This window comes from Octodon degus, unplaced genomic scaffold, assembly GCF_000260255.1.
Source record: "Octodon degus isolate 3935 unplaced genomic scaffold, OctDeg1.0 scaffold00166, whole genome shotgun sequence".
NCBI classification, from domain to species: Eukaryota; Metazoa; Chordata; class Mammalia; order Rodentia; family Octodontidae; genus Octodon; species Octodon degus.
In genome coordinates this window covers 4,474,344-4,500,814 of record NW_004524742.1, presented here as the reverse complement: position 1 = coordinate 4,500,814, position 26,471 = coordinate 4,474,344, and the positions used below count along the sequence as shown (strand labels likewise).

Sequence of the window (26,471 nt, the reverse complement as noted above, 5' to 3'; positions counted from 1 at the left end):
GGAGATGGCTCAGTAGAATAAGCACTTCCCTGGCAAGCACAAGGGCCTGGGTTCAATCCCCGGTTCCACCAAAAAAAAAAAGAAAAGAAAAGAAATCTTTATGAGCTTGATAAACTATTTTGGCCTCATCTTCTGAATTTTTAAAAATGTAATCTGGACTCTTCTAGACATTCATTCTAGTAATTCTTATTTTACTACCAGTAAAAGTAGTTCATAAGCAACATGAACAATTGATTCCACCTATCAGGGCATTGGTTCAACAACATTTTGGGGTGAGTGGTTATGACTGCAGGCCTTTTGGCCTGGCACTTCATAGTACAGGAATATGCACCTATTTAAATAATAAAATTAAATAAAATAGAAAATTTAAAACTTCATTTGTATTAGTAATTAATTAGTATTCAGTAGTAATTAATTAGTGTTCAGTAGAGCAACAGATTACTATAAGATGTGTGTATAGACTTTGCAAGGGTGGCTTCTAATGGCTGCCCGGAAGAGTCAGGAATGGAAGAGAACAAAATGGCTGTCTGTGTGCTGGAGATCTGAGGGTGCAGTCAAAGGCCTGAGCTCACTGTAGTGTCCGCACTATAGTATTCCACACAAGTCCACACCAGGAGGATGAAGGGTCTGCAATGGAAGGCTGAAGCCTGGAGACATTGTCCAAGGCGAAGTGAAGACTAGAACTCCTCTGAAGAACCAGCATCAAAGCTTCCTTTGTTTCCCTTGTATTCCATTCAGGCTACAAGCCTATTGCTTGGTGCTGCTTAGACCCAGGGTGGGTCTTTTATCTTTAGTAACACCCACGATTTTCAGCCATACTCACAACTATGATGACCCAATTTATTTGGGCATTTCTTACTGAAGTTGACTATCAGTTAACTATTGAAAGGTGTCACTTTCAAGTTTCGTTCTTGTGCCTAGTTGACTACCATATTGGATAGGACAACAATGAAATATTTCCATCATTACAAATGTTCCATTGGGCAGCATTGTCTTTAGTATTAGGAATATGTTAAAGAGAAACACACACACACACACACACACACACACACACACACACACATAACCACACACTCCTAAGGGGCCTTGGCTTTGCCTTGTGGAGCTCATATTGGCAATCAACCTTGAAAACATGCTATGTGAATCCCACAGAATAGCAAGGTAAGGAAGATCCACTTTGACAAGGTGGAAATGGGCTCTGTGATTCTAAATGAAGTTTTCAAGGTAGACCTCTCTGTGAAGACTTCTGAACAACAACTCAGGGACTTGGAGGCCAATAGCCACCATTTGTCTGCAAGAGTTTAAGATCATCGTGTAGCCAGGTGGATGTGATCTGACTCAAAGAACTTAGGCCCTCACACTCTCCATGTACAACACAAGATGCATGCACCAAGGTTTGGATAAGCATCCTGCCAAAATCCATATGTTAAAAACTTGGTTCCAGCATAGTGCTCCTGGAAGACAGTAGAACCTTTCAGTGGTACAGACCAGTGGCAGGTGCTTAGGTCTCGTGGGGATGACCTTGAAGGGGACAGAAAGATGAGTCTTTTCCTATCCCTCTCTACCTGGCCATGAGGTAAGAGTTCTGTTCTGCCCTATGTTCCTTCTATAATGTGCTACCCCTACCAGATGCCTGAATCAGTGAGGTTACCTTATCTTGAAATGGAATCTCTCATGATGTCTCAGTTACTCTTCTCTCATTTTGAGAAAAAATACCCAACACCCAAAATTAAGGAAGGGAAGGTTTATTTAGCTCACAGTTAGTGCAGGTTTCAGTCCATACTCGGCTGGCTCCAAGGCAGAGTGGCACAAGGAAGAGGGCAGCTAAAGAGGGAGCAGGAAAAGAGCAAAGAGCGGTACAGCAGCTGCAGCTGCTAGCAAGCCTCTCTTCCCTCCTTACATTGTATGCAGATTATCTGCCCCAGGGCAGGCGTAGCACTCAGACTGATAACTCCAGCATGAATTGATCACAAACACTGAAGCTGCCTCATGATTGCATGAGGCGTTGGGGGGACACCTAGACACAGACCATAACACAGAACAAAGTCAAAATAAATATGTTTGCTTTATAAGTTAATTGAATTGAGTATTTTAGTACAATGACAAAAAGCTGATATAATGTCCACTCATAATGCTATTCTGAGTGTGTCAGGATCAGTGTAGTTTCCAGCATACAGTCAACACCCAGCCTGTGTTAGCTGCCCTCACTTTGGTCATGTGACTGTGACTACTCCTACTCCTAGTGTTCCTCTGCGTCCTCATTTTGGTCACAGCAGAGACGGGATCAAGGGGATAGTCAAGTGCTTGTTTCTGCTGTGGATGAACTCTCTGTCATCCTTCTTACATTTTTTTCTCTTTCTGTAAAACAGCAATAACAATATCCAAATCTACCTTATATTGTGAAATTTAAATTGAGGATTTCAGGAAGTGTTTTTCTGAAAACTGTATAATATTGAGTAATATTACTATCGTCAACTTTCTTTTTCAGTTGCATGGTGGTGGGGTTTACCCATTAGTTCATATCTTAAGAAATGTTCTGATGATGAAATGGACTGAAATTTAAAGAGGAAAAGTGGGAAATGTCTGAGTGTAATTTTCTTAGTCAAATTAAATTCTCTCATTGACAATAAATTATGAATGAAAATCATGATACAAATTTTTCATCTCTTCCAAGTTCATTAGAAATTGTCAAAAGAAAAATATAATTGCAATACATCAGAGCAGGTCTTCTAACAGAACACACTATGTGGAACATTTTCAATTTTTCTTTTTTTCCTGTATTTTAGTACAGGGTCTACAGGGTCTCACTATGTACATCAGACTTATAGGGATTCTCCTGTTTTCAGCCCCCCACATGCTTTGATTACAGGTGCATGACACCACACCCAGTCTTAATCTCTGGCTCAGAGTGCCCCAGGGTTAGGGCCAGCACAGCATGCCAAGGATACAACCCTGGCAGCTGCTCTCTGCTTTTCAATTATTCTAATAAAACAATAAGTTTCAAGCAAATCAACTGACATGCTATGAAATGCGTTCCTGTGGATCTCAATTTGTGTGAGATGGAGTGTGATGTGCTCCGTAGCCAGGCTGGCTTTTGAAATGCCATTTATAGAAGCAGAAGACTTTTTTGCCAGATAAAAGGTAAAAGGAAACTCTAGATTCCAAAACCAGCCTCAGTTTACCACTTCAGGGAAAGCGTCTTTGGTCTTTATTCTTCTAAAGTTTATGATTTTTATCCTAAAAAAGTTTTCATTTTGGTGAATGAGTTTTTGTTTTTAAAACATTAAAGCATTTGACCATTTATTCTAATTTCTTAATTCATAATTCTTTACTGATTCATCAATTAGTACTTGTATTCATTTTGTTTTTCTGACTGATGGGGAAATAGTCTGAATTTGAACTCCTTAAGCTCCCTACTGGTAAGGTCCTAATACTCTCTAAAATCTACCTATGGACATGGGTGGCCTTCTCTGTTTTCTGTGAGTGGAGGCTGAAGTGGGTCCACAGGGCCTCATTATAAGGGCGCTGTTCAGGGGCTCAGCCTGCAAAGGTGCGCATCTCTTAAATACAGCTGGCCCTTGTCCCTCTGTGCATGTCACATTCATCATTCAGGGCAGGAATGTTCAACCTCTGTAACAGTGTTTAAAATTCTCAACACTGGCACCAGTAGAGTAGGAAGTTATACAGGCAAAGATAGACAGATAGAACAGAGATCCTGATGAATGATGCCATGTAATGTAGAAGACTCATACCTCCCCTCTAATTTCATTACTTCAGTTGGCATGTAAGTGAGACCTATAAAGAAAATGACATAAATTTTTACATAAATTGGTGCCTTTTAACTGAGAAGATATTAATAATTGTAAACACTTGAGACGATATGTAGGAACTTCAGCATGTATCTGCATTTCTCCTATATTTAAATGGTAATTTGCCTTACAATTGATAGTGACAACTTTTATTGAAATGATAGACTTGAAGTTTATGAAAGGAGCCATTACTAGAAGATTCCGCCACATTTGTGCAAACCCAGATGTTTCCTGTATTGTTTGATTATCCAGAATGTTCTTCACAGCCTTGCAGTAGGAGCCAAGTAGTCAAGTAAAAAGACTTAGAGCTTTGTATTTTTTTAATTAGCCATACTCTTTTAACTATTGTCTATAACAAGCAATTAAATAGTAATTATGCCAGTCTTGCACTGTGTGCTCAGATAGGTACCAGTGCCGTCTATGACATTCACACCACTCTGGCACTGTAAGCACAGCAGGAACCAAATTCAGAACCAGAGCTTGGTGGTAAAGCCAACAGGTGATACTCTTGCAGTTTTGCTCTTGTAAGCTTCAGACAAAACAGGTATTTTAGCCTTCCCACACTTTTTTTCTTTTTAATACTGGGAATATCATGTCCTTATCAAAGCTGTTAAGAGAATAAAAGAAAAATATCATATGAACATATGTGAAGCATTCTGCCTTATTTATGCACTAATGTGAATGTCCTGGAAAGAAAATCTTGAATCTCACTGATTCCCAAAGTTGTCATCCTTTTAAATAATGAGTGTCTTCATTCCTAAAGCTAATGGCAATATCCAGATCATTCTTGGTTTTCACTGTGTGTAGAAGCACTCCACAACTTCTTTTGATGGCGCATCCAAAGATTTAGCAGTTCATTCAGGTTAGCTTATGTGCCACCCTTGCCCCACAAGCAAAGTTTCCACGGCAATGTGCCCACATTTACACTGCCCCTAGATTACATTTGTTTCCAATCAAGAAAGTTGGCACCTGGACAAGGATCCAAAATCTGCCAGTATTGTCCGAGAGTCTGCCAGTTCCTGTCAAGAAAATAGCCACTTCAATAAGTTTCCCAGTTGCCTTCTGAATGTGCCCGACAACATTCTAAAAATCAGTGTGCCCTGCCAATGTTCTGCTTCTCTTGGGATGCCGAGGTATGACTTTGAGTAATAAATCATGTCTGCTTCCTTTTTTGTAAGATGCATGAAAACATTCCTTTCCATTTGTCATTTTAGGAGACATTCTCAAGGAATTAATGAAATGCTGGGCGTTTTCTCCTGGCACTCTCGGGGCAGCAATGCCGTGATGGTTAGCAGACATCAGTCTATCGAAACTTTCTAGTGTCACAAACCTCTCAGGCATTGATTGTAGTTTGGTCACTTTGGTGAGGATCACAGCTGTCAGTCTCAAATCCCAGATTTGATGTCTCTGTTTATTGTGGAAGGGAAAAGGGGCAAAGGAGGGGAGGATATTGCTTGTAAGCCTGCACATAAATCTATAAGGTTTTAATAACATGTTTATTCCTGAGTTTATATTATTGCAGTCTTTGTGACAAAGATGAATTCTCTGGGCTGCCCTAGAGAGGTACGTGCATTACCCACCCCGGAGCTGAAGCTGTGTTTGTCTGTCCTTTTGCATTTTCCATAAGTGTGATAAGTGAGTGGCAGGATGAAGGCGGTCAGCTGTCAAGTGTCTGTGTGATGTTGGTGTGAATATAAAACTGGGATTATTAGTGCTATGTCTAGGTTCCTCCTGTTCTTCAACTCAAAAGACCCTTGAGGATGACATTTACCCTAAAGAAATGGTAGCTTCTTCTGCTCCAGGATAGGCACCAGTTTTCAAAAATTCCAGCTTGTAAATTTTGTTTGGAAATGAGAAGATCCCAAAAGTTAGGTTGTATGTTAACTGTATTGGCTTATTTTTTTTTTATAAAATAGCAGTAAAAGTTGTTAAATGTGAATATCAGTGATTTTCAGAGTATCAAATCTGAATATTATTCTTGGAGTTGAACTGCGTTTCTCTTGTTGGCTATTAAACATAATTTAATCTGTGTTTGGACCTCAAACCAACTGCAGTCTTTAGGATGCTCATTACTCGTCCAGACCACAAGAGGGCACCTTAGAACTCTGAGATCCGAAACTATGCTCTCCTGTCTTAGATTATCCAGAAAGGGAACCTAGAGGAGAGAAACTGCCCCTCAGCATCCTCTTTAGTCCTGTTAAGCTCTTTATTGTGGACCAGAAGACCAAGTTTCATAGCACGTTACCCACCCAGAGCATTGGGAGCCAAATGTGTATTAGAAAGGTTTATAGGTGCTAGTAAAATAAAACTCATTTGTAGGCATACAGTTCCAGTGCTCAGAATAAATGGCTGTAGGGTTAAATTTTATAAAGTATTAGACTTGTCTGTGTTGGTACTGGTTCCAGAATCCACTACTGCCTCATCCCTCCATGTCTTTAAAATCTTCTATATAATGAAAGTGAAGAGTTATTTGAACATAGATTTAGGATCATCTAATTAGAAAATTCAAAAAAGTATGACTGTATTAAGGTATGCTATAAGACAAGTGTTCTATATTCAGTTGTTCTTTTTTTTTTTTTTTTTGAGACAGGGTCTCACAGGTCTCATAGTGTGTTCAGGCTGGCCTTGAACCCACTATTTAACCCAGGCTGGCTTCGAATTTATGATGATCCTCCTGCTTCAGCTTCTGAGCACACCATTATGCCTGGCCCTACATATTTTTTAAGCAGTATTCATCCTTTCCTCCTAGTTTATGGAAGTCTGACCAAGATTTTCCAGAACCTTGCTCACTTATCCTCAGCATGTTCTGAGACCGTGGAATGCAGACTTAATGGCTGCAGTTCTTGATGACACAGGGCTGAGTACCTGTGATAGGTCCTTGCCCCTTGGCAGCGATTCTTCTGGCCTTCAGTTTTAAGTTAGAAAGTGCTGAGGATATAACAAGAGCAGGGGAAGGTTCTAATGTAGACTTCAGTTACAAGCTCAGGTTACATGGATGCTTCACAACTGATCTTGTAAATGCCTTATGGAATGCACAGACCTCCCACGTATGTGACGGTCATAACAGCCCCTTCTCGCGTACACCTGTCCTCTTAGGCACATGCTGAACAGGAACAGAAGAAAGTCTTAGACTTATTTGTATTTTTCAAGTGAGATAATTGCAGATTTTACTGAGTAACATTAATTGGTTTTGGTTAAGTTGCTTTTTACTTACATTAACTTATTTAATTTTCAAACTAACCCGAAGAGGTGGTTACTAATCCTAACTCTATGTATGTGAGGAAACAGTGTTGGGTAACTTGCCCCTCACCATGCAGCTCATAGGTGCGAAAGCAAAGGAGTAACTCTAGCAGCAACCCCGGAACTTGTGTTTTTAATTACTTGAAAAATAGTATGTTAGTGTAAATTTAACTACAATCTTGACTTTCCCTTCACTTGGGGAAGCCAGAGTTTAATTTTCCCATCACTGTATAGTGAAAGACACCCTGAACTAGTGTCAGTAGATGTGTCATGTAACTCTGACTCTGATCCTAGCCAACAATCAACTTCTGAACTGTCTTTTAAGTCCTCAGGGCTTCTAATTTTTAGTGATTTGTCAAGAGATAAACTTTAATTTGAAGAATTTCAAGGATATGGTCGTTCAGCTTTGCAGATGAGGATGCTCGAAATCCACCAATTTTCATTTTATCTTACTCCTTAGAAACCACATAAGCATAGGAATCACACATGAACCGACATGTCGGCACTCAGAGCCAACCCAATTTGATAGATCAAGCTGCCTTAAACCATCAGCAGCATGCTGTTCAGATCATAGGTACCCAGGTTCAGAGAATAATTCCGATTTTCATAATCTTCCAGTCTTTGGAGACATATTTTTAGATTCTTTATTCATTGGGGTGGAGGAAGGACTGGAAATACGGGAAAACTACAGTGGAAATTGGAAACCAGAGATTTTGTGTTAAGATGAACTAGTTAGCAATTCTGACCTTAATTTCCATAACTAACATAGCATCTGGAATACAAATTTTAAAATAACCTTTCCAGGTGCAACATATTAGAAATTATCTGCACATTTTAAAGCTGAATGTATGAGTAGAGTGAAGCAATGAATTCGAGCCTTGCCTCGTCAGTGAGTGACGCGGCTGGCAACCAGTGCTTCTTCCTTAGACGATGAAGTATTTTCCCATTGGAATTATCTTTATTTGACAAAGGCAGTGGCAGCTGTCTGTGGTGGCCCAGCCTGCACCACTCTTCCTCCATCACTTGGCAGTGTCCAGGGTGCAGAAGGCGAGAGAGAGTTCAGGTTACACCAGACAACGTAGCCCTCTTACCTCCTAGGAGAGCCTGCTCTGACCCAGTAGTATGGCCACCGGACTTGCAATTTTTTGATAAAATACCTTTGACCCAGCACTTGATTTCCTTTAGGCCTGACTTGATTTCTCTCCAGCTGAGGCTAATTTGCATGGCTGTAAACACGGCCTTACAAAGCTCACCAACTGTGATAAAAGCAAAGGAAACCTGAGACTACGAGAAACTCCGAATCAGCCTTTGGTGTCCAGGGCAGACTGAGTCAGCTCCGGCCCAGGAAGCTGCCAGTGTGTGGCAGCTAAAGAAATGTTATTCTGATTGATCTGATTAGGCCAGCAAGGTTATCCATGGTCAATTTACAAAGACAGTATGAGAAGAAATCATGTGAACAGCGGTGTTACGGGTCAGCGAGGCCCCTGCCAGAAGTTACGAAAAGTCGCTGCTCCGCCAGGACTGGTATCAGATCTCCTCTGTGGGACACAAATGAGACTGGAGTGTCAGGGCCTCCACTGGAGTGAGCGACAGCCCGCGGACCTGGGCTAGGGAGAGCTGTTCTCCAGCTGGATTCCCTAGCTGCCAGGCCCATTCCATGTGGCGGGAGGAGCCTGGTGCTCCCCAGGGCCTCCCCGAGGAAGACTGGTTCAGGTCCTCACTGCAGTGGAAAGAAGGTGCAAGAGCTAACTTGGTGTGGACAGGAGGCTCTACTTTAACCCACAGAAGTAGCCAGATGGAACCTATTGGGCATTTTGATCCCTTCCTTCGCTACAAATGTGGTTTAATTGGGATCTGGCTCCAGGCTCTGGTTACTAAATAACCTGAGTTTTAGTGTTTTCATTTTCATTAATTAACTTTTATGCTAGGTACCTTATTAGTCACACTGAGGCATTTTGCATGCACCAAGTATCCTAGGACAGTGGTGGCGAACCTTTTAGAACTTTCAGTGGTAACAAACATCTGGCTGTGACACACCTGCCACAGGTCACCACCATGGTCCTAGGAAGCAAGAAAGGGGTCTTTAAAAGTAGTAGGAAGCTGCAAGTACCAGGGGGCTAATTCATTACCTAATTATCACATCACTTTTTACTCTATTGTAGACTCTCTAACCAACTTCCTTGGTTTAAGAGAAACACAAAAACAAATTTCTAAGGTTTACTCTCAGATGTTCCTTGCATTCTTATTTTGAAGATTTTTAAATCTCTCACTTTGGATATGGTTCTCTTTTTCCCTGTCCAACTCAGAACATAAATGTTATTTGCCACACTGAACTAAGGCACACTAATTAGCAAAGAAAGACTTATTTAAAATGAAGCCAATGGAAGGCCACGTTGCTAGAGCTGTGGCTTGTTATAAATAAATCATGCTGTACTCTAATCACCCTCCTAATGGAAAAAATGAAAAGCTGAGATGGTTGCTTAGAGAAGAATGGGATTCAGAACATAATGGCAAAGTTCTCCAAAGCATACCACGTCTAGAGTGCTTTAGTAAAATATAGAGAAGCTGGGTCCCCTGACATTCCAAAAGACCCCAAAACTCAGTCCCGTTGGGGTGCCATGTTCAGTCCTCACCTGTGGAATCCACGTGCTCTGAGATCAAAGCACACGGAAAAGGTGGTGGTGACTCGCCGCCTAGCAGCTGAAGTCTTGGTGTGGATCTCAGAAAATGGAGCAAGGGATGGCTCTGAAACAGCAGCCGGACTCAGAGTTCCAGCTGTCCACTGCCTCCAGCAACTGCACTGCAACTTGGCCAGGCATGCAAGGTGAGAGTCCAAGCCCAGAGGGACAGCAGGCATCCTTTTGTCTGTGGGGCAAATCCCTCTGTCTTCCTAGGGCCCCTTGCTCCCAGCCCCTCATGTGTGCCTACTTCATTTTTTAAAGAGAGTTTTTTAAAAAGTGAAAAGGGGGTGTAAATATCTCCAGGGATTAATGTGCCTTCTTAGGCAGGGGCTGGGGGTTTGATTCTCAAGCCTGTAGCACCGCCCTGCCCCCCACGCACAGGCTGAGACTGGGAGGTGTGTCGGGTGCCTGTAAACCCAGCACTTGGGAGGCTGAAAAACAGGAGGTTCACTACACATCTAATCTGTGAGTGAGACTCTGTAGATCCTGAAAAAAAAAAAGTCAAAAAATTATGAACAGTACAGGAAGGTGGCCATAAGGATTAACATAAAATGCCCTATCTAAAATGTTCAGCCCTATGAGGGTGAGAATGATGAACCTTCTCTAGCATCCCCAGAGAAAGCAGAAGGTTGGATTATCCGCAGAAGCTTTATTCCTCATTCAGTGGAAACTCCATCACCCAAGAAGGCTAATTAAAACCCATTTTGTCATGTGTCATGCGTACACCAAAGGGGTGCAATAATTCAATAAGGTAAATAAATTTTGGTCAGGTACTTAGAGGTGAATGCGCTGAGTATATGGCAAAAGAAAACCATGCAAGGGACAAAAAGATAACTACATGTGCCTTCATTTTGTACTTCTATTTTTTATGCAGCTGTCATGGTAACCTGTGTTGTCCTCCTTAAATTGTTGTAGAATATACTAGGATTTAAATAAATATAAATGGTATAGAATAGATGCCTTGGCAGTGGTCAGATTATTTAAGTGTGGTATTATCTCAGGTTGGTTTTACTAATGACAATTAAATAGAATGAATTTTCACCTGAGGAATGGATGAAAAAGATGTGATATTTTTATACAATGGAGAATTACTCAGCTATAAAAAATAATAAACTCAAAGCCTTTATATTTAAGTGGATGCCACTTAAAGATATACTCATAAGTGAAATAAACCAGACACACATGTGTAAGTATGGATAGTTTCCCTAGTATAAGAACTCAAAAGAAGAAATACAAATACAAAGGGATAATACAACTAAAAGGAAAGCAAGAACTTGAGTACTAGACAATGAAAAGAGAGCAAAGAGAAGAGCTAGGAAACATGACAGGGGCAAGCCATACAGTTATATGTAGAAGCGGGGTAAGGCAATGATCCTGAGAATCTTCAGAAGATTTTTGAATCTAGCTGGTAATTGGAATGACTCTCACCCTGACTAACTATATATAGAGACAACTGTGAACTAAGCAACTGCACTGAAGATGGCAATTTATAATAGTAGTTTCATGCTTGGAGTGCCTGTCATTCTGGTCTTCTGAATATGCGCTGTTATGACATGCCAGTTGCTGCTGTGCTGTCTCTCAGGTAGATGATTGCTCAAAAAGAAGGGGGTGGTGAATGAAGGCAGGAGACAGGAAAAGGAATGTTGCGGGACTGTCGTGCTGCAAGGTTGTATATGGTTATATTTCTGGACTTATGTGTAAACGTAAGAATTATATAATTCTTTATACCTATTTTTAAAATATATTTTAATCTTTTAAATGATTTTTCATCCTATTCTGTAGGGACTTAAAGTTCAACATATCAATACTTGATGAAAAGTACCTGTTCCATGCTATGCCTAAGATGTTTGATATTCAGACAGATAGTGAGGTTAAGCTTAACAGCCTAGGTTGTATGGTAATAACAATAAGCTTGTCTTCTGGATGGTTAACAACCTAAGTTTGCAGACTAAAATTAGAGAAAAAGGAGGGCCACAAGGAAAGCCGACATTTTGGCCCTAGCCTTGCAAGGTCAATTAAGACTCAGGACATATGAGAACTTGTACTGTAACATCATGTAACTCAGTAGTGTCCCAAATTTTCTGATCAAGGACATTATGGGGCCAAAGAAGAAAGTAATCAATGATGTAGAATGTGCCTAAGGAGAGTCACATGGAGAGAAAACATTCTCTCAGGCTTTCACAGAGAGCACATTGGCCAGGCAATGGCCATAACTCATCCACATGGCTGACACTGACAAAGGATCTACAATCTGAGGTACAGGATCTCAGGATAAATCCTGAGGGGATTTCACTGACCTTATCAGATCCAAAAGCTACAACTCCTGTTGCATAGGTCTTGCTTTATCTTGGTCTTAACCATCCAGCAGAAAAGTATAAAAATGAAGTATAAGAAGTAAAGCCATGCTGTTATGTTGAGCTGTAGGGGACTCAGGTCAACAATTTCTGACACTGCCAGTCAAGTGGAAGACCCAATACTATTATGGACTACTGGACTCTTTTAGCACATTTTGCTGAGTTAACACACCTATAATATTCAAATGACGGAACTAAACAAAAAAGAGGATACAGATGAATGTCCATTTTGTATCTGTGTATTCAAAATGCTTAGGATAGATATATAGTTACATTCTCTTAATGAATAGAGGGATTTGTTCTAATAGTGTTTGTAAATAGGATATCATGTCTGCATCTTGTACAGCAAATAAACACTAGGAAGAGAGTATGCAATGTGTTAATTATTAAAACTGTCCTACAAATTTGATTTGAAACTGTCTCATTGCAATTTGTCTCTCAGTAAAATTATGGGGAAAATAAGAAAAAAAAAAAGAATCCATTGCCAAGCTAGACTCGTTATTCAAGTAAGTGAAACCTATATGTTGTCTTGTGAAGGGAGAAAGAAAACACACAGGAAGTTAATATGATTACTTTATTCCCCACTCTTTGAGGGATCTTAGACATATCACATGACATCTTTGGACACTCATTTTTTATATCTGTCAAACAGTAGATCTTTGGTGTCTTTGTGGTTTGGCTGGCTTGCATTATGTTTCCTGGAATTTCCTTCCCTGTATGTTTCTGGTCAGCCCTGGCAAGGTGAGAGCTTCTTGTGAGAGGCTAGGAGGGCAGAAGCTAGGGGAGCCGTGCTGCGCGCTGTGGCTCACACACATCGTCACTGATCTGCTCACTCGCCTTGCTGGGAGGAGCTGGCAGGTAGGCCTCAGCAACCACTCTGCCTGGTTAGCTCTTTGCTTCACCTCTCCAAGTCCTAGGCCAGGTGTGCACGCTTAGCTCTGCGACAAAATTTCCAGCTTCTGGGAAATGTTCTCATCACTAGCTCAGATGCAAGAAAAACTGAGGTGGGTTTCACACCTCCCTTCAGCTTATGATTGTGGGTTTCCAGTGGATCTGTCTCACTCATCCCCACCCATCTTCCCTTGCCTGTCCTATGTTTTGTGAACTTCTAACTCCAACATCAGACACAAAGACAACAACCAGACAAAGAGAACAAAACCTGGTCCAAGGTTGCGTCAGATCGAGTCCCTTTAACAAATCCCTCTGCATCCTAGTGATTGGGCTTGTGTGATGGAATCCTGACTGATCCCAGAATGAGACCAACATGTGCTGTGCTTCCTTCCTGCCGCTCCTCCCTGCATGCCGGAACAAATGGGCAGCGGGGTGGAGACCCCAGGCCTTGTAATTGAGACGAACTCAGACGGAAATCTTAGCGCTGGCCTTCGCCTGCATTCGTGGGTCTGTAGGCAAGTTTTACACTTCCTTAACACTCAAATTTTGAAAATCTGAGACAGAGAGGTAATAATACATATCCCTATCATAATTCATTAGGAAGATTACAGGACATCACAGAACACTTAGACTAGTGCCCAGCACTCAACAAACATTAATTTTGTTTCAAGTACAGGTTTTTAGTCTTGCTACATTTTGAATTATCAGAGAGTGCTAAAAATAAATCCAGACATGCATCTGATTAGATTACCTGTGAATAGACCACATATAAGGAAAAAAAATTAAAAATTGATAAAAAGTACATTACTTACCTTTGCACTTTGTGGGGGCTGGGGAATTAACTCTATAGAATAAGCACTTGGCTGGCAAGTGCAAGGAAATGGTTCAATCCCCAGTACCGAAAAAAAAAATAAATAAATAAACAAAAATAAATAAATAAATAAATAAATAATTAGAATGAATTAGCTATCACATTTTATTAAATTTTATTATAATAACATGAATGTAATTCAAAAAGTCACTCAGTATTAAAAGGCTTTAAAAGTTCTACAACTCTTTTTTTTCTTTTTTTTTTTTTTTTGGTGGAACTGGGGATTGCCAGGCAAGTGCTTATAATCACACGTGCAAATAAAGTCATGGGTTGAGAAATTAATTATAATGGAACTCAGAAGGCATTTATAACAGAAATCTAGTGAAGACTCGTAAGATGTACCTAAAATGTGTGATCATAAGTATCTAAATTAGAAAAGAAAAAAATAAAAAATAAGTTAAAGTTCCAAACATTAATAAGTAGAAAGAGTAAGAAATTAGAAGAAAAATTTAGGTTGAATAAGAAAAAAGTCATTTTTCAGGTTAAGTATGTCCAAATACTTACAATTTCATATAGGTCAGCTTAATAATTAGTACTACAAATGTGCGCTAGTAAAAAAGATTAGTCATCCAAAAAAAATGAGATGAGGATGGAAATTTTCAATGTAATACAGAAGATCAAACAGATAAGTTTCTTTCAAAACAACAATACTCAAAATTTTTAGCAAGATTGGGCAATCCAAAAAACAGGCAAAATATCAGAAAGACAAAAGTAAATACAATAGAAATCTGTATGCTAATACCATGAACAAGCTTTTGACATTAAGTGAAAAAACATGAAATAACTTTTTAGAAAAATATAAATTATTAAGAGTCTAGAAGAACCAGAACACCTGGATGGTTCTACAAATACTACAGAAATCAGATCAGTATTTGTAGTATAAAATTGTCACACAAAGAATGTACCAGGTTGAGACTTTATTACACAAAACTTAGCTTGCACAAAATGTTGTGTTAAACTCATGGCCAACGTATGTAACACTGAGAGTACTACCAGAGACAGGAAGTGAAAGAGAAATTATGGGCCAGTTTTTCTAATAGCTAGGAAATTGTAACTAGAATATTACCAGACATCTAGCAAATTTTAAAAATGTTTGATGATTCAGTGGGATTTATTCCAGAAAGAAACACTGGATTCAAAATTAGTAAATGGTTTTATAAGTTAATAGATTTTTAACAGACTAAAGAAAAAGACAATTATCTCAAAAGGTGATTAAATTTTGTTATGATTTATGATGAAATCTTAGAAAGAAACTGAATGCACATTTTATTTTTATCATATTTAAAGTGTATAGAAGTATATAGAGGTACATTTAAATGGTTTTCCACAGTTTTTCAAAGTTTAGGAATAAAATTGCAGTTTGAGTGATCCCCGTATCCAGGTATTTGGCCCGACCCTCTTCTGTGCCTGCCTGGTGTCCTTGAGTTGACTTTTTCTGCTTTAATTTTTCTAGAAACTATCCCTCCTGATCATAGTAGATGGGTTGTACATCACTGCCTACATGCTTCATAAATCAACTTTGAGGTATCCCCTTATGTGGGGCTTCTTGTATATGTGGGCCTTCCCTAGCTTGTAAGGGAGATTTTGTTTCAGGTCCTCAGCCTCATCATTTTGGGCCTATTTTATAGGAAAAAAGGAAGTAGAAAGGCCTTTATTATGCTACACTGAAACTCAATGTCATTTTATTTTCACATTTTAAGGGCAGTAACCTTATGGCAGCATGAACAGTTAAGAAATGTACTTCTCTGATGGAATGAGATGTATTTCAAGGACTGGAACACAAGACTGACATTCAGACACCTGACTGACTCTGGACAAAATGCCTCCTGAATGTTTGGTTTTTGATACAGTGTCTCGCTTTGTAGGATAGACTGGTCTTGAGTTCACATGTAGCCCAGGCTGGCCTCAAACTTGTGGAAATCCATCTACCTCAGCCTCCCAGGTGATATGAGCACAGGCAAGTGACACTTTGCCTAATCAAGTGTTAGCACTCTTGTCCTTGTAAGAGATCCTCAGGGGATGTCTCCTTTTGAGTCTACTCAGGGTAGAGTAGGAGCTCACTTTTTAGGGATATAGTGAGCAGATAGTTTGAATCCTTGTCCTATTCCTTTCCTTTAGAGACTGAAGGACAGTAAATGTGCTCACTAGCCCTACCAGCTGTTCAGTGAGAATATGGAAGGTAATAAGCCTAATTATAGGGGAAATGTGTTGGGCTATGTACAAACCCTACCTGACTCTTGTAGCTATTCTAAAATATGTATATACAATGGGACCAGGGAGATGGCTTAATGGAATAAGTGCTTCCCTGGCAAGTGCAAGGGCCTGAGTTCAATCCCCAGTTCCCCTTCCAAAAAAAAAAAAACCTCCAAAAAAAGTAGTAAGCAGGGTAATTCAATGTAATGAATTATTCCATTGATTATAATACCCAAGCACATAGTGCAGGAGCTAAAATATGTATATGCAATACTGTTTCATCTTTCCTCTATTACTAACACTTTCTGGAATCTTCACTTTATGTGTGTGAAAGGAACTCAGCCTATTAAAAACAATGGGGTTCTTGTATCAGTAGTTGTTCTTTAAAAATTTAATAGAGGAGATTGACTTGTGTTGTAAACAGTGTACATTGCAGCAATTGGGGTACATTAAGACGACATGAGAGACTGCTGTAGGTGAGGTATATGTGCAATTCTATAAAAGGAGAATAGAGTTACCTAGGTGTCTTCAAAGCAGGATCCATGCCCTTTGAGCTCCACCCCAGCTGTAGCCATCTAGTGGCTCAGGAGCCTGAAGCTGGAAGTGCTCACTGTCACTACCTCGTCACTATCCGTGCAGCAGTGGAAATGAACCACTGAATTGGCATCAAGCATACTCTCTAACTCAAAGGCCATCCATCATTCCTGATATCTTGAATGCTGCGATTATCATATCAAAGACATACGATGACACTGAGGATAATAACTCTCTGTTGCCCATTATCTCTAACCAGCTTGGAGTAATTATTAGCATGTGTTCTTTTCCAAAGCCTAATGCTCTAAATTTTGGAAATAAAAGCCTTGTTGGAGCCACTATGAGCATATATATGAATGAGACTGACTTCAAGATATTATTATTAGATAAACAGTTGCATAGACAAGGCAGGAAGTCCAAAGGTCATGCAATCTTTGTTCCTTAGACGCTTTTGAAAGGGCAGTGTGGCTGCTTGTATGCTTGGGACTGGCCTTGTGAGTAAGTTACCTGTGATCCTGAGTACTCACGACCAAGTGCTTAGCATTGGAAGATAATTCTATGGAGACTGATAGAGAAATAGGCACATTTCTTTCTCAGTGTTTTAATGTATTTGGTATAGGGTCTCACTATGCAGCTCAGATCCTCCTTTGTTCAGCCTCCCCAGTGCTGGGATTACAGCAGCGTGCCACCACACACCTGATCTCAGTGGCAGACTTAGCTGACCTAGCCCACCTGGAGGCAGGACTGGCACAACCTATGGTGCCTGGGATCGAAACCTAGTCCCTGTGCTTGCCTAAGCAGGCTCTTAGTCCCCTGACCTATCTCGCCAGCCCTTACATTTCTAACTAGTTAACTAGAAGAAAAAAAATACTTTGATAATCAAGGATTATGCAGCTATATATCAGCCACTATTCTAAGTGCCAGTTAGAGGAAACAAGATGATGCATTCTTTTGTAGTCACCTTGCTATTCAAAGTGTGGTCCATGGATCAGTACTGTGTCACCTAGAGGCTTATTGGAAATATAAAAGTGTCAGGTCCTCTATTAGTTTCCTAGGACTAAATTAATAGACTGTGACACCGATGACTTACACCAGCAAAAAATTATTTTCTCCTGATTTTTCAGTCTAGAAATTAAAAATCAAACCCTCAGCAGGACTGTGCTTTTGTACTTTTGTCCGGTATGAGGACAGTGCAATGAATATGTTGTGTTTTCTTGGTCAGTTTTCTCTCCAGATTGGTGAGCAATTGGGAAATGTGGGTAGTTTTGCTCTGAACCTTCCCTGTGTGCCTGGCACAACATCTTGGGAGCTGTCACGAGGGTCTCCTTCCCCACTCTGACTGCACCGCCCTGCGCAGCCACAGCCTTCACCTGCCATGGCCTCTGAGTTTGCTTTCTGAATAGAATTCATCAGCCTGAAAAACCAATAAAAGGTTTTCTGTCTCATCAGTAAGAGATGGGGTGCCAAATATGTTCTCAGACTCAGAACAGAACGACAATCCGCCTTTTCACATTTCTTGGTGAAGAGCCGAAATCCTTAAGTAAACTTCATCAGAGCGATTTTATGTGTCCCCGAAAATAAGGCCATGGAAGAGATTCAGACTTAACAGTTTGACAGAACAGTGAAGCTTAGTTACTCTTGAAACATTTAATGGGACAGATTATCAGGCTATGTGTGGAAAGCTTATTTTAATGGCATTATCAGGCCAGTTGAGAGAGGCCTTTACCCAGAAGCATACCAGCCACGCTGGCCATCAGCAGCTCGGGCTTGTTTACACCAAGTCAGATGACATTTCATGAGATGGCACCATGGAGCCAGCCAACCATCTTCTCCGGGTACGATGCCAAGGCATGGCAGGGGGCGGGACACGGGGGGATGCAGGGGAGCAAGGAGTCTGAGTCAGCACTTACTTTCCTGGGCCCTTGCCAAGGAACACTTGCACGTGTTCAAGGAAGTGCCCATCCTTGCTGAGGAAAGAGAGCAAGATGGTTCTGCCTCGCCCTCCAGCTGGTGCCTGCTCCTGCCATTGACTAAGAAGAACAATAACTTATCTGTCCATTCTTTAATCATGACCATACAAGAGATGGTAGGGAGGTCACATGAGTAGCCATAGCTTTTCATTATATTGGGTTCCCTCTGATGAATGCATGTGCGCGTGTATGTGTCTGTGCGTGTGTGTATGTGTATATGTGTGTGCATGTGTGCACATATACATGTATAAAGCTTGTATCCATAGGCTACCATGCTTCATTGTCTTGCATTTTCATCATTTCTTGGAATTTCTTTTTTGAGAAAATTCTGATTCTTTTTTTTTTTTTTTTTTTTTGGCAGAACTGGGGATTGAACTCAGACCCTTGTGCTTGCCAGGCAAGTGCTTATTCTACTGAGCCATCTCCCTGGCCCCTCTAACTCTATTTTCCAAATGAGATTTTCATTTTGAAACAATAATTTTCAGTTTGGGCTATATGAATAGGTGACATAAGACTAAAACAATTAACCTATGTGCTCCTTGATTTTCCATCTTTCTTCTCCAAAAGGTGCTGTTTTTAATCCAGCCTCATTTGAGATTATACTAATTTATATTTTTGATTTGGAGTAACTAGAGTAAATCCTGCCAGCCATAAGCAGCAGCTCTGTCATCAGGGCTTGTTGCCCTTTTGGATAAGTGCACAGATTTCTATACCTCTGACACAGGATTCTACCCACTTTCCAATCTAGTCATTAATAATATCTTAAAGATAAATGCAGCAGTCATTAGGAAAATACTTCAATCCATTTGGAAGCCTATAACTTAGAAATGCAAAAGATTACTTAATCTTTTTAATAAGAAGGCAGGCATGCCATCAGTAATATATATGCTTTATGTCAGTTTCTTTTTGTGTGTATGTGCAGGGTCTCACTATGCAGCTTGAACTCGCAGTGATCCTCCTGTTTTCTGCCTCCCTAGTGTTGGGAATTACAGGCATGTGCCACTATGCCCAGACTCCATCACTGCCTCAGCACACCCAGGGTTGGGGCCAGCATGGCATGCCCAGGAATTGAACCCTGGCCCCTGCACTTACCTAAGCAAGCACTTAGTCTGCTGAGCTGTTTCGCTGGCCCTGTGTCAACTTCTTAATGTCTGTACTTTGGAAAAGTAGTGGGAATGGGAGTGTTCATGTGAAAGACAGAAAGCAAGGGTACCAGCAGTCTGGAAGATGAAAGTAGAGGTATTTTCTAGAATTTTACTTGGGGAGAATCAAATTGTCAAATGTCTTCTGTGTATTCTCTACCATGTCATTCAATCTTACTGTGACAGGCAAACCACATACCCATTTGTTCTACTGAGGTCAGAGTAGAGAACATGTGCACATGTGATACATGCTATTGCCATGCAAGTAAATGTCCACCCACATATGTGGGTCCTTAAGTTTTTACTTATTTTTGCATGATCATGCATGTGTACTGTGCATGTGTGTGTGTGTGTCTGTGTGTGTGTGTGTGCATGTAAAGTCTGCAACCATAAGCTACCTCACTGCAATCAATCTGAACAGAGAGATTGCACCTTATATGTTTGCCTACAGTGAAAAACCAAAAAATGTTCATGGGTGGTAACACATGTGACTAAATAAGCATGAGGCCTATTGTCCAGGATCTCTGATAAAGCAGACATCAAGGAGATAGAAATCCTGTAACTGAAACTGAAAAACTTCAAATGCAAGAACTAAGGTGAAGAATAAAATATTGACTTAATCTAGTGTAAGTTTGATGTTTAGTGTCTAGAAAAGTGCAGATATGGCAGTTAATCTTTTTAATTTGAGACAGATTATAAAAATGAATCTTTTCAACTTCAGAAGTCATCTATGTTAATCTTAATTTTGTAACTATGCCAAAATCACTCAGCTGAGCATGTTTCCAACATTTACAGTCTATTTGGAATCATTTATTTTTCTTTTTACTTTTGACCCAGTTGCCAAATACAGGAAAAAAATTAAAGATATATATATATATAGACTTTCTGTACATGTAAAATTCCCCTCAGACATGGCAAGAATTCTTTCTCAGTCCATCAAGCAGGATTTTTTCCTAGCTGAGTGGTTAGGATATGGTTTTTCCAGGGTAGCAAATCTGTTTTCTCATTTTTGTCTTAATTCTTATTTAGAAAGGCAGGAGATTTTTTAATCGTCAACACTGAGAAATAATAATTTGTATGTACTGGTATAGTTTTAGACAGTGGGGTGTGGGCCTGGCTGTTCCCCCAGAATGCATTCTGTGAACTCCTTGGGCAGTGTCATAGTACGCATGTGTAATGGGCCCTAGTCCTGGCATGGGGCAAGAGTCTGGGAAGGTGTTGCCTCCAACTGGGCATTTCTACTAGGGTTTAATGCAGCCTGTGAATTTGCTCCTGCACAAGGTCAGCATGTAGGTCAGGGGAATGCTGCCCAAACTGTATTCTCCCCAGACTGCAATTATACCTAGGCGAAGGCCTTGTGTTGCCATGGCTCCAGATAGGGATGAGATGAACTGAGTGCTTGCTAGCATTCCTCAAAAACTGATTCCTAAAGGTTTGATTGCAAGTGTTTCTTGTTAAGAATGAGTTGAGATTTATGAAGGAACTCAGTGTTAGGGATGGTGAGCAGCTGTTGTCTGCCTGTGCTGTGAAGAAGAGAAGGTGGCACGGGGTGGGAACAGAAGGAATTTGAGTCAGACATAACATGCAGCATTTCAGTACTAAAAGTCACTTAGTGCTAGAGGTGATTTTGAGGGTTATTACAAATCAAGTGAGGTCCATGAGGACAAAGAGGAGTGAAGAGTGGTTATGAAGAGGAGTCACAGATTAGGTGTGAGACAGGTTTCATTTGTGTTTACAGTCAGCTGAGTTAAGCCTGTGTTTCCTTAGAATAAAGCAAATGTATGTACATTATACAAACAGGACCTTAGTAACCCCTTACAGTGTGCATGTTCTTCTCAAATAAGACCTGTACTTAAGTATGCAGGCTCTGGTCCAACCCAAAGGCAAAGGAATAAATTGGGCAAAATTTACAGATCTTTTTGATTGCTAAGAGTTCAATAACTCCAAAATCCAATTAAGTAGATTGCATATTGGCTAAACAGAGTCCTAGACCTACTCATACCGTTCAGTTAATATTTCTGAAATACCTTCCCTGAAAAGCCTGGCGCAGGCACTTTCCCCAAGCACCTGTGTAGAGTGAAGTTACATAGGGAGCTTCAGGCATGTGTCCTGCCTGCTGGCTCTGCATAACGTGGAAAGCCATTAACTTGAGTCATAGTCAGGAACCCTGCCAGCATGCAGAAGCTGCACGGGATGGACCAGCCAGCTGGCGGTCTTCGCAGTGTGGAATCTCATGGGCCTGCTACCTGGATGCGCCTTCAGCATCATAGAGAGCTATGAGGACTAGAAATAGCCCCTTCCATGCGGATAGCAGGAGCAAGCACTGCAGCACCCTCAGGATCATCATCGGAAAGCCTACTTCTCAACTTTCTCCGTGAAAAGGAGGAAAAGATTTTGGATTTTTATTTTAGGAAGAAGGCACTGAATATAAGTCTTTGGGGTAGAAACATTGTGCCAGAAACACTTGGCTCATCCAAAACTTCTTCTCTGAGTGAGTTGAAGTTTTCAGGGATCATACACTTAAGAACAGTTACAAACTCTGTATGTTACTGATCATGATGAACAGTAACTCCACTCTGCCAGTTATTTATCTAATTTCACCTTTAAAGTAGGACTTGATCTTCCGCTGAACAGAGCTATATCCATATATTCTTATACCTATGATTGTCTCAGGCAACAGATAATCATTATGGCCACCAGTCCAAAATGTCCCATCAATAAATGTATAAATACAGGGCCAGGGAGCTAGGTCAGTGGTCTAAGTGCCTGTCTGCCAAGCACAAGGTCCTGAGCTTGAGCTCCAGGACAAAAATAAATAAATAAATAAATACAGACAGACAGACAGACAGACAGACAGCATAATCATGTGAACTTTATTTCCTTTAAGCTTAGCAAGTGTTAGATAAATTAATAGATTTTGGACAGTAAATAACCAATATTAATTTGTCTTGCTATATGGGGTTTTTGAGAATCACTCTGTCTACAAGTTAGCTTACTAATAATGCATTTAATGTAATAGATGAAAAGCTAGCAGAGTTTTCAGTTACTGGAAGGTTCAGCCTAAATTTAAGTTTTGATTATTTGAAACTTTATGTGACTCTAAATAATTATTTTCTAAGCAAAGTTAATGTAAATAACTAATGAAGTGTCTTACAAAAAATATTTTGTTGCATTCTAAATTTTTACTCTTCTTTTCTCATTTGTTTTCTTCATCACTTTTATTTACTCTCCTTTTGTTGTCCTTCGAGCTTTCTTCCCAGATACTTAGCTACAAAACTTAAAGGTACATTTCTTGGACAGTAGCTATATATGTAAGGTACAGAGGTTGTGAGATTTGGTCACAAAGGTAGAGCACGAGAACTGTGATAACAGAAGCAAGTGTTCTCCTTCGCACCTCTCGCTGCCCTGCCTCAGCAGTAGCACGGCTGCCCTTCCAGGACTCGAGCAAGGAGCACCGCTGCCACTCTAGAAGTCCGCAGGGGCCACTGAAGGGTAAAAGCTTGCGATACTGCAGGGCCCACTGCCCCCATTCACAGCGCTGTGTTTGAATTGGCGGACGTACAGAAGATCACAGTCCTTGATCCTTCCCAGAGTTACAGTAAAATCCTCCTCCCTTGTGCTCACCTAAAGTTCTGTGTATTATATCAACTTAAAACAGTGATTAGAGAACATAAAAATAATAATAAATTAGAGAATATAGAAGACTTGTAGTGAGAAGGAAATAAAGACAAGTCATCATAACATATGACCAATAAACCAAGTCTTTAATCTTACTGTTAAGTCATTAAAACACAAAATAAAATAGTGAAAAACATTTTACATATTTTTATATAACATCTTAAAACTGCTAATACCTATAATGGGTGTGGTAAAAGGGAAACAGTCACTGATAATATTTATTTTACTTTGGTAATATTTAACGAATTTTAAAATGGGCATACATTTGGAGGTTGTTATAACTATTCTGTAGAAATACAACTCAAACAACTTAACAAGTATCTCCATGGATGGTTGTTGCAGCATTCTTACTACTACTTGAATAAAATTTTGGAAATCACTACATGTCTTTTACTAGGACAATACTTAAATGAAATGTGTAAAAATCCACTTAATTATTTACAAGTGGCTTTTGCTTACACTAGCATGAAAGATGTCAAAACTTCATTGTCAAATAACAGAAATATTGCAGAAAAATCTTGGAGTACAAAATGTATAGATTGCTTATTTTCATGAACACAACACTTTACATGCATTTGGTTATGCGCATGTTTTTAGGTCTGGAGGGAGAAAGCCCTCGAGTACTATGGAGAGTAACTGGGAATAAAATTGGAGGATGAGAGTAAAAAGTAATTCGGCTGTTTTTTTTTTTTTTTTTTTTTTTTTTTTCATTCTGAATCATTTGTTTGCATTTTAAAATATGCAACAACCATTTTTATAATTAAAAATAAATCTGCAAAGAAGGAAAAGATAAAACATAGGAAAAGAGAACTGGAGGACTCTCCACAGGCAGAAATGTACTCATCTTTAATTGTTTGACTGTGTAGTCATTTGACACGGTAGTTATTTGACAAAAGTGTGTTTGGTAGAGGAACTTTCATTATTCTAGCCTGTGACACTAGGGTCAAGTTAGCTGAGAGGCATAAGAAACCTCATAAAATATGGTGGAAGTGTCCATAAAGCCTCTTCCTTTCTCTCCCGTTTGGTCATCAAGTTTCACTTTCCTCCCCGACACTAGCACTTTCTCCTCACACTCTACTTGGCCAGTCTTTGACCAAATAGAGAAATATCAGAGTTGATGCAGGGTGAGTGTATGCTTGGTCTCTTCATAAGTCTTGTGTGTATGCGTGGGGGGGCGGTATTTTGCTCTTTCTTCTACCCTTGCATTATTCCTAAATCTTATCCTTGTAATTGGTTCAGTATTGTCCTCCAGCTGAGAGAAGGAAACCATACTCTCTCCAGTGAAGGCTGCCTTGTTCCTGACTCAATCTGCGTGTAATCTCACTACTGCCATAGGAGGCACTGTGGGGACTTGTTTGTGGTGTATCTGAATCTTGGTGCCAGGAGAAAGAGATGTCCTCCTTTTCCCTCCCCAGCCTCACTATGGAGTATGAGGGGTAAGCCTGTAGCCCTGACTTACGGAAACTTGAGGCATGAGTTTGATCCCCTGAGGACTTTGAGAGGGCTCCCATGGGACTGGTTTCCGTCTTCCCTGACTGGGAGAGTTAAGGGGACCTAGCTCACTTCTGGTGCATGGTGCATGGGAACACTGAGGACAAGCCAGAGCTGCTGATGTGGTGGCTTACTTATGCTGCAGCTCCTGTGGTACAGTGGAGTCCACTGTATCTCAATGGATTCTCCCTCAGGAGTCACAGAGAGGAGAGGAGAGTTCTCATGCAAAGCTCTGACTTTCCTCAGGGTTTCCCAGTGGGTTCATTCCTTTCTTACTTGACTTGTGTTCATGGGACCTGTCATGCTCCAGCTTCTTGATAAATGAGCTAGACCTATTTTCATATCTTCAATTAATTGATGGCCAGACAACCAAGTAACTGAATTACAGACAGACAGAGTAGACAGACAATAGCGAATGATGAGCTCCTGATAAAAGAAGCAAACAAAACTTTTCTAATTGGACACTCTGAGTCCAGAGAGTTATTCCACCAGAAAGGCTTGAGAAACCCCAATCAACATGGTGTTCAGCAAATCTTTTTCTCTATGAAAACAGTCTATAAAGAGTAGAAAATGTGGCTGTTTTATGAGTGTGCCAATCCAACAAAAACTAAGGCACAGCAAGAAACAAAGAAGCAGGAATCAAACATAAAAAGATCAGAAATCAACACTGTAGAAACAGGCATATATAAGCTACTTGATAAAAAGTTCAAAAAATGGCATAAAGATGCTCAATAAACTCAGAAAAATGCTGTGTGAACTGTGTTAGTGAGCATTTCCTTTGCTGGGGCAAAACATCTGACATAGCTCCTTGGAGACGTTGTTTATTTTAGCTCGTGGTTTCAGAGGTTCCAGTACATGGTCAGTTGGTTCTGCAGTGTAGAGATCATGGCAGAAGGTTGTGGCAGACAAAAGCTGTGTGACTCTTGGTGACTGGAAACTGCAGGTTCGGAGGGAGGGAGCAAGGCCTTGATCCAGGCCCAAGGTCACCCTTCTGTGGTCCTGTTCCCCTGCTTCCCATTGGCTCCTGAAAGCCCACTCAGCCATGAAGTCGTCAGGGCTCCAGCAGGTGATATGCCCTCCAGAGACGTTGCTCATGACACAGCACCAGCAGGGTCCCTCCTCACAGCACATTCTACTGGAAAATATCAGGGAATTAATTTGCTGGTGAATGCAGAGTGTACTCATGATCTTGTCTGTTCTCTAGCAGGCTCATAATCCAGCAAAGTGGACAAGTCAGGTTAACCGGCCTACCGACAAGAAAATATTACTTATCAATAAAAAGAAGGGTATCCTGCCATTTACCACAATATACATTGGTTCTTATTACATTATGTTAAATGAAAATAACCCAGTCACAGAACAACAAATACTGTATAATGTAGGGATCATAGCTAAAAAATAAACAGAAAGGAGCAAAGTAGAGTAGTGATTGCCAGGGGTTAGGGTAATGGACAATTGGAGAGTTGCTATTCAGTGGCTATAAATTTCAGTCATACAAAATGTTCAACAGTTCCCTATGATTATCAGCACATTCCCTCACTGTCTGAATATCAAACATCTCAGACATAATATGAAACAGGTATTTTCCATCAAGTATTGATATGTTAAACTTTAAAT

The 26,471-nt window shown here is 40.3% G+C and overlaps 1 protein-coding gene across 1 annotated transcript in view; it reads left to right on the top strand.

Moving 5' to 3' along the window:
- Nucleotides 1–26,471, top strand: part of LOC101571550 (formin) — a 314,401-nt gene that overhangs the window by 97,054 nt on the left and 190,876 nt on the right. The window contains exon 5 of the mRNA XM_004643140.2: nucleotides 5,024–5,096. Coding sequence (XP_004643197.1) covers nucleotides 5,024–5,096 — 73 coding nt within the window. The remainder of the gene's footprint in view (nucleotides 1–5,023; nucleotides 5,097–26,471) is intronic.